This window comes from Medicago sativa, chromosome 7, assembly GCF_051527215.1.
Source record: "Medicago sativa cultivar Bolivia chromosome 7, Bolivia_mono, whole genome shotgun sequence".
Taxonomy (NCBI): Eukaryota; Viridiplantae; Streptophyta; class Magnoliopsida; order Fabales; family Fabaceae; genus Medicago; species Medicago sativa.
In genome coordinates, this window is record NC_140755.1 from 35,989,696 (window position 1) to 36,005,903 (window position 16,208).

Here is a 16,208-nt window from a genome sequence, read left to right on the forward strand (position 1 = left end):
GAATCGGATCTTTAACCCTTTTCTCGATAAGTTCGTAGTTGTATTTATTGACGATATTCTTATCTATTCTAAAAACAAGGAAGAGCATGAGGATCACTTGCGTGAAGTTTTGAAGATTCTCCGTGAAAAGAAGTTATACGCAAAGTTGTCAAAGTGTGAGTTCTGGCTTGAAGAAGTAAAATTCTTAGGTCACGTCATCACAAAAGATGGTATTGCCGTAGACCCAGCGAAAGTAGAGACGGTACTCTCGTGGGAACAACCAAAGTCAGTGACGGAGATCAGAAGTTTTGTTGGATTGGCGGGATACTATCGAAGATTCATTGAAGGATTTGCAAAGATAGTAGCTCCATTAACACAACTTACGAGGAAGGACCAAGCATTCATCTGGACTAAAAAGTGTGAAGAAAGTTTCCAAACATTGAAGAAGAAATTAACAACGTCACCAGTATTGGTCCTACCGCAACCAGACGAGCCTTATGAAGTCTATTGTGATGCTTCACATCAAGGATTAGGTTGCGTTCTCATGCAACATAGAAAAGCAGTAGCATATGCATCAAGGCAGCTTAAGACCCACGAAAAGAATTACCCTACGCATGATCTGGAGTTAGCTGCAGTTGTGTTTGCGTTGAAAATCTGGAGGCATCATTTGTATGGAGCGAAGTTTGCAGTTTTTAGTGACCACAAAAGTCTAAAGTACTTGTTTGATCAAAAGGAACTAAACATGAGGCAAAGACGGTGGATTGAATTTCTCAAAGATTACGACTTTACCCTGCTATACCATCCTGGAAAGGCAAATGTTGTAGCTGATGCGCTGAGTCGTAAAACAATTCATATGTCTGCAATGATGGTCAAAGAGTTAGAGCTGATAGAAAAATATCGAGATCTAATAATTCATTTGGGAATGGTAAAGATATCAAATGGATTGATGGACACAATAAAAGAGCAACAAGCAACAGATGACCAACTTCAGGAGAAGCTAAGATTGATTGAACAAGGAACAAATTCAGAATTTGGGTTGGGAGCAGACGGAATTTTACGTTGCAATGGGAGGGTTTGCATCCCAAATAATCCGGAGACAAGAAAAAAGATTTTGGACGAAGCACATAAAAGCAACCTAAGTATTCATCCAGGAACAACCAAAATGTATCAAGATTTAAAACAAAAATTTTGGTGGCCAGGAATGAAGAAGCAAGTTGCTGAGTATGTTGCCTCGTGCCTGACATGTCAAAAAGCAAAGGTAGAACATCAAAGACCTGCTGGAATGCTCCAATCTTTAGACATACCTGAATGGAAGTGGGAAAGCATTTCAATGGATTTCGTCATAGGATTGCCAAAAACCAGGAATAATTTTGATTCAATATGGGTCATTGTCGATCGATTGACAAAGTCAGCTCATTTCTTACCTGTTAACACTAACTACAATGTAGAAAAGCTGACTCAGATTTATATTAAGGAAATCATTAGACTACACGGCGTACCCTCAAGTATTGTCTCAGATAGGGATCCGAAATTCACATCTCATTTTTGGAGGAGTTTACAAAAATCTTTAGGAACCAGATTAAGATTAAGTTCTGCATATCATCCACAAACCGATGGACAAACCGAGAGGACGATTCAATCCCTAGAAGATTTACTGAGAGCTTGTGTCTTAGATAACCGGGGAAGTTGGGATAAATTGTTACCATTAGTTGAGTTTACTTACAACAACAGTTTTCATTCAAGCATAGGAATGGCACCCTATGAAGCTTTGTATGGAAGGAAATGTCAAACACCGTTGTGCTGGTATCAAGATGGGGAAAGCAGCATTTTAGGACCAGAGATTATACAACAAACGACCGATAAAGTCAAACAGATCCGTGAAAAGATGCGTACCGCGCAAAGCAGACAAAAGAGTTACTCAGACAAACGAAGAAGACCTCTTGAATTTGAGGAAGGTGATCACGTATTTTTGAGAGTCGCTTCAACGACTGGGGTAGGTAGAGCTATTAAGTCCAGAAAACTCACTCCTAAATTTATTGGACCATATCAAATTCTTCGTCGTATTGGCCCAGTGGCATATCAAATTGCTTTACCCCCTTTTCTTTCAAACATCCATGATGTGTTTCATGTTTCACAATTAAGGAAATATATTTCCGATCCATCTCATATAATTGAGCCTGATGTAGTACCGTTAAAAGAAAATTTGTCATATGAGTCATCACCTGTACGAATTGATGACAAAAGAATCAAACAACTTAGAGGTAAACAAATTCCTTTGGTTAAAGTAGTCTGGGATCAAACGACGGGAGACACCACGTGGGAACTAGAAGAGAAGATGAGATTTCAATATCCAGAATTATTTGAAGGTATACGAATTTCGAGGACGAAATTTTTTTTAGTGGGGTAGTAATGTAACATCCAAAAATTTAACTTATATTTAAAAGTGTTTTAAAATAAATAATAGAATAATAATAATATAAGAATTGAAAAGTAAAAGGGGGGTGGAAATAGTATTTTTGTTGTTAAAAGAAAAAAAAAATATAAAAGAATAAAATTATCTTTCTCCCCACGTTACTTTCTAATAAAAAAAAATTAAAAAAAAATGGAATGGATAATTAAAGGAAGAAGATAGGAACCGTAAGTTTTCTAGTAAGAGTATACATTCATCTTCCTATAAATAAGGGTTTTGCCAATCACCAACACACAACACAAAAACTCTCTTCTCTCTAAGAAAACCAGGTTAGTCTTCTCCCTCTCTTCCTTTCCTTTTCTCAACTTTCTCTCTCAAATCTATAGTTATTCTTTATTCTTTTGAAAGAGACAAGTTTTGTTACTAAAATAACCAGATTTTTGTCCCCACAACCTTTATTTTTGAAAGAAAACAACAACAACATAGTATTAGAAGGTTCTTTTATCAGATGAGAAAGGGATTTAGGTCTAGTTCTTTTCAATCTGATTTAACAAACTGATCAAGATAGTTCATCCCTTTTCAACAATTCTTTTTTTAAAAAAAGAAAACAACTTTTAATTAAAAATAAATCAAGATCTGTTTCAGAAAATAAATAAAAAGGACCATGAAGCTATGATTCCCTGGAAATATAATTAGAAGTCCTTGTCTTAGATCTTCTTTATTCTTGTACTGTAAAGCTTTCTTTTTAATTAGTTTATGAAAGAAACTTAAAATAAATATAGTAACGTAATAGAATAATCTGTATGAATATAGATATACTAAGTACCTAGACTAATAATCAGAATTGTTAATAGCATAAATGGCATTAAGGTTATTAAAAAAAAAACATTTAAACATTTTGACTATATAAGGTAGTGACATAAATTTCAAATTTGGAAAGAAATCAAATCAAATTTATATTGGAACGTGATACATGGAAGCTGAAGTGATACACATAAATGGCATAAAGGTCTATAATTCATTTTGGGACTATAGGCATAGAAAACGTGATAAACAAAGATAAAAGAAAACAAGAGATTTGGAACTTTAACTAGTTATTTATATTCAAGTACAAGTCTGACCTTAAATATAGTCTAATGGGTAGTTTTACTTTGGGTGAGTGTTTTAGGTGATACCGAAGCTGCTTTCGACGAAGATGATATCCCAACCACGTTTGAAGAAACTGAAGGTAAGGGGAATTACTACTAATAAGTTTTAAAGATTTTGCATAAGTTATGTGCTTAAGTGATTATGTGTGAGTAAATAACTCTACTTGTGAGAGTTAATTTCTCGATGATGTGATAATTTCTAGCGATCAAGTATATGTCAAAGGACATCGACTTATATGTGTTTTAGTTAATATAATTAGGAGTTTTGAAAATATAATATTTAAGTAGAAGAAAAAGTTTTGTAAATGATGAAATTGATTAGATAGTTCTATTATGTTTATTTGGTATTATTCTTGTGTAAATAGATGAGAATGTTAATTTTTTTTTATAAGTGTTATGTGAATTCGATGTACGTAATAGGTTTGGATATATGATTAAAAGTGTCGATTATGATTCGACGCTGTAATTTATAATATTAATCGTGATTAAAAACTTCTTAATATCCAAGTAAAAGGTGTTTTTATCTCATAAATATTATACTAGGTGCTACTAGCTATATGAAGTAGGCCATACGATTATACACCTGTCAGGGAGAAGAAAATTTCATTATCATATGTTTTGCCTTGATTCAAAGCCTTGTGTTTTGTAACCTGTTTAATATTAGTCCCTTGGAATTTCTAAACTGATCTTTGATATTTAGTGACTTAATTAAGCATATGCCTCAACTAGTTTCTCAAAACTCCTAGTGTTAATTTGACTTAATTTTCTAACAAGACTAGGACCCTATGAATGTTTTCCCGGAACACAAGTATATAGATATATGAATATACCATACGTGTAGCTACTCCTTAAAAATGCACATGTGCTGTTCAATTGGAATACTGAAATTCTTGCTTGCTGAAATCTAATGTATGTACACAAAAATAGCCTGTGCAGATCTAATCAAGTGCTTACGTGCTGAAATTTTCATGTACATACAGAATGAACAAAAGAACATTTTCATGTATATACAGAATGAATAAAAAGAAACATTTTCATGTACATACAGAATGAAGAAAAAAGAACATGTGTTTGTTTTCTATTACTTGCTTAATTATCATATACTGATTCAAATATCCTTGTTTCAAATATGGCTAATTTAAATGACTATACTATTTGAATTGAAAGTCTGATGGGACTGATTAGTCTTAGGAATATATGATAACTATAATGGTTAATTGTTTGACATTGTTGAGTTGAGTTTGAGTAATTGTCTTGTCTAGAAAGTAGGGACAATTAAGGAGCTATAACAGGTCCCTATACACTCAGGTGTAGATGGGAATGAGGATAGTTATGGTTTGGTTACTTTGAGGACCTATCGAGGGCACTTGTGTTTCGAACGCCTATCAATAGTTGGGGATTGCTTCCCGGCTGAAGGTACTCGTACTACCCGACACGGTGAGCCTGACAAAACTAGACTATCTATAATAAGGTAGTGCGATCGGACTAGAATGATTAGAGTTTAAGTATATCTTGCTCAGAATACTAATAATCATGTTATAGTCGCCGAAACGGCCTTATGCTCATTAGAGTGGAACCTCCATGGAGTAGTAAATTGTGAAAAGAAAAATAAACTAGAGTCGAGAGAAAAGTCAAAAGAGTTCATGCATGTGTCAAGTTGAATGTCAAACTATTAATTCTAATTTGACCTTTTAAAAGATAGTTTCTTTTATATATAATATGCTTTGTAATTGTTGAACAGTGAATGAAAAGAAAAATTATTTATGTAATTATCATATTCTCTTGTTATATATAGATTATTTTCTTTTTCCTTATGTAATAAATCACGTGGAAAACTTGTGTACGAGTAATTCACCCTTCTTTGTTTGTTTTTGTATCTTGTTTTTTTTTTGGGTATGTTCGGACGTTTTGTAGATGATGCCAGGGAGATATTTAGCTCACTCAGGAACACGCAGGATCGAGTTCCTTGAGAATCCGAGGGACGATGTTTGGGAAATAAATTTGGCCACCCAAACATTGATCTTTACCGGACTTGTTCGCACTACCACAGGATTCGGTGGCCAGCCTACTACTACTATTGTTACTCATGAGACCACAGAGATGATTCTACCATTGCAGAGGTTGTACCTAGCTCTCCATGACATGGGTGTTGTCCCACCTGTAGGACCAGACCCACAGGAGCCTATAGTTCCCCCGGTTGTTGATCCTGTTGATGTTGCTGAGCAGGGAGGAGGAGGAGTCCATGCACCTGAGGAGGAGGATCCAGAGGAGGAACCAGAGGAGGACCCAGAGGAGTACCTTGAGGAGGGAGAGTTCATTGGGGGAGACCCTAATGGCCATGTTTAGATGTGATTTCTAGTGTGTGGGAAAGAGTTTAAGAGTGCTAATTAGTTTGTTATGTACTTAAATGTCTCTTAAAACTCTTTTATTTTGGATAGTGGTCAGCCTTGGTAACATAGTAGGACTGATGTAGTTTGACTAATGCATTTTGGCTCTAGCTAGATGGTAACTATGCTTTGTTTATATTAAGTCTCATGAAGGCTTATGGATCATTGTAAAATATTCACTATGATGACTTTAGCATTATGAGCCGCAGGCTTAGACCGAATGATATGTATATATATTATGATGTAAATATTTGTTATTTATGTTTTAAATTTATTATGTTGTAGAAACCTACATAAGAAACATTCAGTAGAAAAAAAGAAAGAATGTATCAAGGAAACATACTGAAGCATGCTATTATTTTGTTCTAAAAAGATACGTACAAAAAAAAATGGTGAGAAAGGAAGAAAAAAATATATATATAATAGTTAAGACGAAAAAAAAATTAATATTATTATTTTGACGCGGTCGGATTATATTTATTTACATTTTGCGTTTTTTACTATATGTGACGCGCCCTATAATGTGAGAAAAAAAAATAGGGGTGTTATAATTTTTCTATGATAATTTATCTTTTTGAATTTATTTGTTGTATTTTATTATTATTTTTAGAACATTTGTTGTTCCTGGTATTAAAAGGGAGCAAAACTCAATGCACTGTGTGGAGCAACAAAGTGGCAAAATATCAATCTATGTTGGTTGAGGGGATGTGTTACGAGATAACAAATACCTCTATTTCTAAAAAGAACTAGGAATTCCAATGAACTTGCCATGAATACATACTATTTTTTAAGAATATGGCTACCGTGAAGTCAGTTGATGATTCAGTTGTTCATTTTTATGCATTCAAGTTCACTTCGTATGATGAAATTTTTAAAGTTAAAAATGAAGACATGTACTTAACTGGTAGTTTTTTAAAGAGTTAATTCGGGTATCTATTGTATATTTATTTGTTATAGTTTTTTTTCTTACATTGGAGATTAACCTAACCTTTCATATCATTTTAAGATATTATTGGAGTATTAGCTACAAAGAGAGAACTCACAAAATACAAAGGCAGTCTCCAATCAACAAATTATATGCCTCTGAAGTTAGACGAGCTTGGATAAATAATATTCTCATGTTTTTGTTCTACATTAATAAACTTTGGTGATTTGTAATTTCATTTATTTAGGAAAGAAACTAAGGAGCACATTGTGGAAAAAATATGCAATTGAGTACGTAACAACATACCTCTAAATATGGTATTGTGAAAGACACTTACTCTAAATTATGATATGATGGTCCGATACAAAGTATTTGAAAACTTAATATTTGTCTTCAATACATTGGTTAGGTTTTTTTTTATTTTTTTTTAGAAATCCAAACTAGCCCGCTGAAATTGGCGCCGGGAAGAATTGAACGTGAGACATGAGGAAACACACTCCAAGGTCCCAATCCGACACCATTAGATCAACCAAAGCGAGTTTAGTTGAAATTTATTGTTTTATTGACAAAAGTATCATTCCTTTCGATATATTACATTATTTTATTTTATTTATGCAAACTATACATAATGATTCCTATTATTGTAATCCATGTTTTGTAATCCATGTGTTGAAAGGTTATTTAAGTGAAAACTAAAATTAACATTTCTTAGCTAAAAGTTTTCAAACATTAATATAATATGTTTGTTAATGATTTTTTATTTTTCAATTTAAATCATTTTAAATCCAATATGCTTAGATATGTATATGTGTACACAATCTTATTTAATATGTCTAACCCAGGCAACGCAGGGTCACTAACCTAGTTCCTCTAAATACTTTGTTGTGTGCTATTAAATTTTGTCTTATAGTCTATATTCAAAAAAAGCAAGATTACAATGCAATAGCCAATGTATTAAAATATCGCAGTTAATCGAAATTGATCACAGCTGCTCCAAGTTATATTTCTCATGTTCAGCTATATCAACTTCCCAAAATCTGAGATGGAACATTTTATCTCAGTGGACACAAGTGTCATCGAGATACAGAGATGTCTCAACTTTCTTTAAGTAAACTATTTTCAAAAAGACTATTTTCTTTCATTTCTTTTTTCATTGTACATAAGTAATTTTAACCATGAAATCTTTTGTTAAAACGATATTAGCAAGAGATTTCCGCAATAACTTCAACATATTTTCTCAATGGACACAAGTGACATCAAACATGTCAGCATTCTGATTATCTGGCAGCAGACCAGATTTCGACAATTAAACAGTTGCGAGAGTGAGTCGTTTTTGCACAGGCTAACCTGCATTTCACTCTAAGAAGATCAAATCCGACTTTGATACCACTCGATCTTTAGCACTGACAAGAGGATGGGAACCACTTTGATAAGAAATAGTGTTTCAATTCCAGAATTAGCATAAAGAAGCCATAACATGGAATATGCATTAATGCTAGCACCAAGTACCTACAGTTCAAAACAAAAAAAAAAAAATTGGATTAACCATATATTAATCAGAATATCCAATAGTGAGAAGAAAATGGGGACAAGGATATTGAGTTTCTCTACTAGGTTAAGCACTTTGAGAGATCTTATGGACACAACTTGTGACTGTTTTCAGCTTATGAAAAAAGCTTAAAGTTTATATGAAAACAGTTTGACAACATAAACATAACACTTAGATGCTAAATGCTTCTGTTATAAGATTCAATTAAGTTGTTTATGCAAACAGGACCATTATCCAAGATTCCTCGATACAGAACTCATGTTTTGCTAGCTATGATTCAGTAGTAATATTATTTCCGCGTGATCATTTAATTTAAAAAATTATTTAGAACTAAAGAATGAAACAGCTTACCACAATGGTGCATACAGGGATGACAAATCAAGAAATGGGTAAGGCCACCTGTCAGATTGAGTACAGTTACCATATTTAGTTAACCAATTGTGTGTCCAAAATTTGACATGCAAAAATATAGCATAAATTACCAAATCGAGACGCAAGCATGAATTATCCACTGAAAAATGACATATACACCTGTCCATAACACGAAGAAAGACATCCCATACCAGGGTATTCGCTGAAACATGTAGGTTAAACATCAGTTTTTGCAATTATTCTGAATGAAGATTTGAGGTCATCAAAATATTTACCAAGCAATTTAAAGCTGCATCGCCGAAGAGCAAAACTAAATTTAGTGTATGCATGTTCACTGTCATCTACACAAGGAGGAGAAAAATGAGGGGGAAATATAGAAGAGACTGTCATAGAAATCAGTTATGTTAAAACCAAAGAATATCATATATCAATTTGATGAATCTACCTTATAAGTTGTTGATAAATTTAAAATTTAGAATACTGAGACAGAGGGTCATGTTGGGCAACACGTCGATTATTCCTGAGACGATATGCCACCAATATCAAATTTTACAAGTATACTAATATTGATTATTCTTATGATTCGAGCACACATCATAACTCATCCATGAAAAATTGGTGAAGGTGAGAACCGCCTAAGCCTTCTAAGCACTCCAATGACCATATCTATACAAGACATTGGACTGAACCTTACCTACTTACTCAGCCAGCACAATAAAGGTGTTGTACCATGGGAATGAATGAAAATTAACTATCTCAATAACAGATGGCAGGGTTGCCACATGAAGGATAATTTTCCAACAGTTTCTCACGCTTTGACCCGATGAGCCTAGAGCGTGGACGGTGAGGGAAGCCAACAACGAGACTCTGGTACTATCTTAGAATTTGAATCTGTACCTAACTTGATGACAAAAGTTAGCTCAATGAGTTAGGGTCATCCACACTAAGATATATGACTTGCAATCTTCCCTTTCAAATTATTGATCTTCATGGAAGAAAAAATAAGTATCTATATGTAAGGATTCAAATGCAATGTCAGATCATGTATATTGATCCAAAGACCTCATTTTAATGCCTCAAGTCAAAGCAGATCATATCGATTTCAGTTGCACAGTAGATATGCCTTAGAATGCAATAATAAACGTACATCGCAAATAAAATGCTTTAGTTGATAAACATGAAATACACAGTATCCTAAATCATCATAATACAATTAAACATGAACTCTTGGATTCTTACAACCACAACACCCACTATCTTACTAACTCTCGATACAAAAGCGAACTTCGACAAGTTCTTCCTTTAAAATTTAGTAACCTTGACCTAATTTTATTGAACATATCTACTAGAAGATTTGAATTTGGTACAGTCAAAAATTCACGCAGTCAGCACATCCGTGATTATTGATCGATATCTAGCAGCAGTAAATTTTGATTTTTCTTTTCTAAATTGTAAAATACCAAGCTTGAAATCATGACCATCCGATCTTGATCCAAAGGTCACCGATGCACTGACTGCGTGAATGCGGGGAATTTGTGATGGTAACAAATCCAAATTCATCAATTGTCTTACCATTTAGCCTCAAGTTGTAGCCTTCATAACAGTCTAAGTATATGTCACCTATTAGATTAGCTACTGGTATAGAAACTTAAGAAACATTTAATATGCAGCACGTAGCAAGAGAGTATAAGTATGAAAATATTTAAAATTGCTACTCACAAAGTTTAAATCATAATCTCTCAGGGTAAGAAATGGAAAAATAATGAGCCAATAAACGCAATCCGTAAGCATGACTGCTCCTGCACTAATCTGTTAAAATACATAATAAAACATATTAAAATCAAGGAACAGTAATGCAATATTGTAATCAGTGCAGACCGATGTTAAATTCTAGAAATTATCCATAAAGTATGTAAAGTTCAAGTATTCAGCTGAACATCATTAACATGCAAAATTATCTGATTTTTCATTCAAATAGGTCCAAAACACAGTCTTCATGCACCATAGCTTGATAAATTAATCCCTCCATCTATGCTCTTTGATCCTTAAAGAAATAATAAATTTACACAAATATACACTCATTTACCTTTAATTCATCTAATGCATGACAGTGATTCTTCTAAGAGTAAAAATAAGAAAAATCATGTTCAATTATATCTTGGTTTCATAAAACAAAAAAATTTGGGACAGAAATAAAAAGCTTAAAAGACTAAAGATTATGGATGGAAGAAGTAGCAATTATGCAAATGGAATTAACATAAGTGAACAAGCACAACAAAACCATGATTTGAAGGAGCTAAGAAAATGCAAGATACAAAGCAATAAAAAAAAATAGAAGATAGAAGATGGATAGAACACTCACAAACGTTAAAGAAACAAACAAATATAAGGGAAAGCAAAAGACTAAATTTCCCGAAATGCAATAAGCCCCAGGTCCGTGTTTTTCTATTTAATTGTAGTTAATACCTGGAATAAAATTTGAAAAATGTAACTCCAAACGGGTGCAATTTGATTCTTCTGTATGTCTGTGGCATCCTGGTGTAAGAGAGGCACATTTGGACCTTGCTCTGCATCTATTCTTGCAATATTATCATTTAAGATGGTGGATGTTGATTTTCTATACATACAACACCCATACACTGATAGCACAGATGCACACTACAAAAAGAAAGTTCGAATTGTGAGACATAAATATGTCAATCAAGACTTCAGAAATTAAATTTCCTGTTAACCTTTTACTGACTACTGTATTTTTAAACGTGAAAAACATCACAAAGTCGCTAAATGTGATATATGAATAGGATTGGTACGATCCAAGGCAAGGCTTCCAGGGAGAATCAAGAGTCATACCCCAAAATAAACTGTAACCAGAGTGAAGGTCCACCTAGAAGAAATCCAAAATAAGAGAGTTCACAATCACAATTTATCAATCAAATGGCAAAAAAATTGAAACCAAAAGTTTGAAACAAATGTCAAAGAAATGGAAGTCATTGAAACGAAACTGAGAAAAACTAAGACAGCTTCAAAATTCTAAATAGATTTGGATTCAATTATAATGCTTAAAGGAGAAGAATTTGTTCATTAACTAGTACATCATTTTTGTTTGTAACCATATTACTGATTTAAAGTATCCACCGGCTTCGCCGATTACTAATCTCAGTCGGAGAACTATACTGGCCACCTTTAGTGAGGCCTCCCTTGCCAACCATGTATTTTCCATCTACAAGGACTGAACCCGAGACTTTGATTAAGGGATCCAAGTTTAGTTCCACTCTGACCAACGTAATGTTGGTTCACTAGTACATCTTTAAATCACCAACTTAGAAAAATAACTACTAGCTCACCAAATCTATGGCACCACAATAAGCATGACAGGACCCACAAATAAATCGAGTTCATAAAGATATATTGATAACAAAACAGAAATACTCACTGAGTGTAATAGTAAAATATTGTGCCATGACTGACATGGATTTTGGCAATTAGTGATGCCAAAAGAGAAGAGAATGAGATAACTCGAAAAGCTAGCAAACAAACAGGGTGAATGTCCTTAAGGCATGGCTTCCATGCTTCATCGCCACACAAAGTACTGTCTTGCTGGTTTTCTCCGTAGTCAAATGTGAGATTCCTTGAACTTTCACGCTTCCATATTGTTAGACATGCAAGGACCATAGACAGCAAAACAGGAACTACGCAAAGATAGACCCTCCAGTTTAACCAATAACCGAGGGTGGTTGAATCGGTTGTATTGTCCAGTTGCATCCTCCTGATAGAAAAACAACATTGCTGCATAAAAAACATCATGACGAAACATCCATTTCACTAAATTACACAATTTCCCAGAAATGCTCCATTTACTGCAACTACGAAAGTGGACAGAATGCAAGGCTTTACGGTACATATTTATAAATATGTAGAAATGTCATATGTAAATATTTTTCATATGTCAATTAATCATAACTATTGGATCATTACAAATATTTGATTTTCAACGTATCTACCTTAAAAATCATACAAACGATGGTTCATGATTTGTTAACAGTGTAAAAAAAAATTAATCATATCCTTCATTTCTCTCTTTCTATATATCATTCTCCCCTCTTTGATAGGACGAACCAAAGACAAACAATGTTCACTGCCGGGTTTGATTTTAGACGTTCCAAGTCTCTCCTAATTGTCTGAAACATCTCAACTACCTTAAACTTCAAACTCTTGTATCGTGCTGCAGTCATAGGGACTGTTGGATCTAGAGGAAGAAAATTCCCTCTCTAAATTTAACCGTCCCTACATCTGCCGCACGTTACAACACCAACTATAGGGATACAAATTCCCACTCCCACCTCTACTTATTCCTTTCTTTACAAATTGCTCTCCTGCCGCAGTGTTCTTCTCTCCCCTACTTATCCCCTTCCTCTCCTAACGTAGGCTCACATAATGAACGTTCTACTATCAAATTACTCTGTTTCTGGTGAAAATTTTAGTAAATTATACCCACATTATGCTACTTCGCTTGCTCAGAGCGTCATCTTAAAGCTAAATATCATAACAATTAATAGTGCTCATCAAAATGTAAACTCTAAATTAACTACATATGAAGCACAGACACTTCTCGGATTAGGCGTGCACGTCGACTTGTAATTACACTGAATTTTGTGATTTTTTTCAAATTATTAGTTGTGTCGGCGTGTTAGTGTTCTTGTCGTGTCATACAGTCCATAATTTGATTTCAAATAAACCATAATCATCCCATGATTCTATATGATACAAAATGAAACAAAACAGGGCAAAGCTAGCTACATATCACTGAGTTAAATAAAAAATTGTTAATGCTTTCCTAAATTTTAAACTGTTCTTTAAAAAACCAACAATAAACAGAATTTGAAAGAAAAATAAAATACATCACAATGAAGCATGAAAAGGAAAAGAAAAAAAAAACGAAATAACAATGCAAATATGAATGTGTCAATGTTTAGAAAAAGACGCAGCTAATAATTTGAAAAAATCAAATAATTCAATGTAATTACAAGTGTCGGTGTCGAACATCGGAAAACGCCTTCATAATTGCAATTAAATATATTGCCATTTTCATGCAGCAAACAAATATAACTAAAAGATGTCTTGCATCACCACCTACACTTTCAATAGAAGGCGTGTCTTGGTGTCCAATACATGTCAGTGTTCGACACTGCACTCATACTTAACACTACACTCATACTTAAAATCTTATCTGTGTAGACGTGTTAGTTTTGTGTCCGGTGTTCATGTTTGGTTTTGAAGTAAAAATGGAAAATAAAGAAGAAAAGAGATGATTAAAGATGGAAACATACGTGGAGGAGAAGAGAAATGTGAGGCGATGAAGAAACTGGAAAAGCCGTGTTGCACTGAAGGAAGGAATATTTCTCTTTTTTGTTCAATGAAGCGGTTATCGATTGGTCATTTTTTTATTTTTTTTTTATTGTGTATTTAGAATCGGATATGAAGATGAAAATGAAAATGATTGATCGAAGTTTACGTTGACGGGTTGCCTCGTTAATTTACACGTAATGTCTTGGTTGGAATATGGTAGTGGCACGTGGAATGTAGAAATTTATTAAACTCTATCTACATGCAATACCTCCTATCCATTACTTCAAATTTGGGTGAGTATAGATTTTTGGGTTAATTATGTTTTTAGTTACTATAAAATAGCGACCTTGTAAGTTTAGTTCCTACTTAATTTTAATAGCATTTTTAGTCCTTATAAAAAAAAATTTACTTATAATTTTAGTCCCTGCTAAAACAAAGTTTGATTAATTATCTTTAAACTCTTAAATTTTTGAACGATTTTTTTGAGACAAGATTAGAACACTATGAAAGGTTCGTTTACTAAAATTTAGAATTTTCTGACATGAAATGAATTAAATATGAATTTTTTAAAACGACAAAAGTTAAAGATAAAAAGTAATAAAATCTGGATGTAGAAATCAAATTTTGCAATAATTTTTTGCGGACGAACTTTTAGTAATGTTCTAAACATGTCTGCAAAAAATTGTTCAAAAATTTAAGAGTTTAAGCATAAATTAAACAAATTTGAATTGAGTAGGGACTAATACTCAGTGCAGAAAAACAAAATTAGAGACTAAAAATGCTATTAAAATTAAGTAGGGATTAAACTTACAAGGTCGCTATTTTATAGGGACTAGAAACATAATTAACCATAGATTTTTTTTCACATGGATTAATGCATCTAGTTTTGCGAAACTTAAATGAAGAACAAATGTATTTTAAGAGTTTAATGTTGTTTCATGGATCCTTCAAAGAGTAACTTAATAAAAAAGGAAAATGTTAACTTGTGCCCTTGAGGCATAAGTTAAGGAACCAAATATACAAACTTTTTCTTAAAAGTTGGACAATCAATGTTTTGAAAGTTTCAAAAGTTATCATTTAAATATAAAATTTATTTGTTAATTCTATTTTAAGCTCCTTAACTTGTGCCCTAAGGACACAAGTTAACATGACCCAAAAAAAAAATAGTATTTTTAATATCTTTTTTAGGAAAAGAAGGGGAATTAGAGTAAATAATTTAGAACCGTCAATCAATTATAATATATTTTTTTAGAGGATCAATTATAATTATTAAAAATGTGTTTTCTTAAAGTAAATCTTAATAATTCATTATTAGATTAATATTTATTTTTTTCGTTAGAATTTGAACCAAAAACCTATAACGTATTTATTACTTAGCTCAAATAGTTGCTACCCAACTCGATTACTAAAAACATTTAGGGCCCGTTTGTTACCGATTAAAATAAAAATGATTTTGACATAAAATAATTTAGAGATTATTTTTTAGAGATTTTATGAAAAATCAAAATCTATTTTGTGTTTGTTTACCGTAATAAAAATCACTTTTTTTTTTTTTAAAATAATTTAGTTTGTTTGGATACAGCTATATAAAAGCGATTTTTTTGTTACAAAATTAGTTCAATCTTTAAATCCATATTTTCTCTCTCCTCTAACAAAATCTATTTTTTGAGAAGCTGCTCTCAACAGCTTCTCATTTGAAGCTGTTTTTAGATTTTTTTTAGATTCTGATTTTTTTAAAAATCTGTAACAAACGGATGCAATATTCTTAAAAGTGATTATTTTCTTAAAAAAAGTGATTTTTTTCTTAAAAAAAGCTATAACAAACGGGCTCTTAGTTTTATTAACAAATTAGTTTTAAAGGTACATAATTTGCAATATGATTTATTTGAGCTTTCTTTTTGGTATATGAAATATATGTTTGGTATGATGAATATGTCAAAATTACAGTTGATCACTTTAATTATAAAGTATCACCGTATACCAAACATACCACAGTGATACAGTGAAGAATACAATTTATTTTTTAATTGTGCTTATGCCTTGCGGTGGGTGGCGATTTAGTGTCACATCACGATCTACATTAACTTGTAAT

The 16,208-nt window shown here is 32.7% G+C and overlaps 2 protein-coding genes across 6 annotated transcripts in view; one reads left to right on the forward strand and one right to left on the reverse strand.

Moving 5' to 3' along the window:
- The window catches only part of LOC146905945 (uncharacterized), a 32,315-nt gene extending 18,043 nt beyond the window's left edge, over window positions 1-14,272 (reverse strand). The window contains exons 1-9 of one of the 5 annotated variants that reach the window (XM_085730578.1): window positions 14,098-14,272; window positions 12,204-12,536; window positions 11,621-11,654; window positions 11,237-11,428; window positions 10,490-10,579; window positions 9,046-9,111; window positions 8,881-8,972; window positions 8,750-8,797; window positions 7,782-8,358 (exon numbers count right to left, since the gene is read on the reverse strand). In XM_085730578.1, the coding sequence (XP_085586704.1) occupies window positions 8,247-8,358; window positions 8,750-8,797; window positions 8,881-8,972; window positions 9,046-9,111; window positions 10,490-10,579; window positions 11,237-11,428; window positions 11,621-11,654; window positions 12,204-12,532 (963 nt within the window). In that variant the 5' untranslated portion in view covers window positions 12,533-12,536; window positions 14,098-14,272 and the 3' untranslated portion in view covers window positions 7,782-8,246. Of the gene's footprint in view, window positions 1-7,781; window positions 8,359-8,749; window positions 8,798-8,880; window positions 8,973-9,045; window positions 9,112-10,489; window positions 10,580-11,236; window positions 11,429-11,620; window positions 11,655-12,203; window positions 12,557-13,904 lie in introns of those variants that run through there. The other 4 variants (XM_085730579.1, XM_085730581.1, XM_085730580.1 and 1 more) reach the window with 4 other exon arrangements.
- Window positions 2,678-6,172, forward strand: LOC146905947 (uncharacterized). The gene is made up of 3 exons (XM_085727263.1): window positions 2,678-2,718; window positions 3,558-3,617; window positions 5,452-6,172. Exons 2-3 carry the CDS (start codon window positions 3,585-3,587, stop codon window positions 5,881-5,883), a joined length of 465 nt encoding a protein of 154 aa, XP_085583389.1. The 5' UTR covers window positions 2,678-2,718; window positions 3,558-3,584; the 3' UTR covers window positions 5,884-6,172.
- Window positions 14,273-16,208: the final 1,936 nt, after the last annotated feature.

Bases quoted from the DNA above. Each gene is read 5' to 3' on its own strand.
- LOC146905947 (XM_085727263.1), top strand. From the start codon at position 3,585: ATGATATCCCAACCACGTTTGAAGAAACTGAAG. The intron at 3,618-5,451 runs GTAAGGGGAATT...GACGTTTTGTAG, and splicing joins CACGTTTGAAGAAACTGAAG to ATGATGCCAGGGAGATATTT.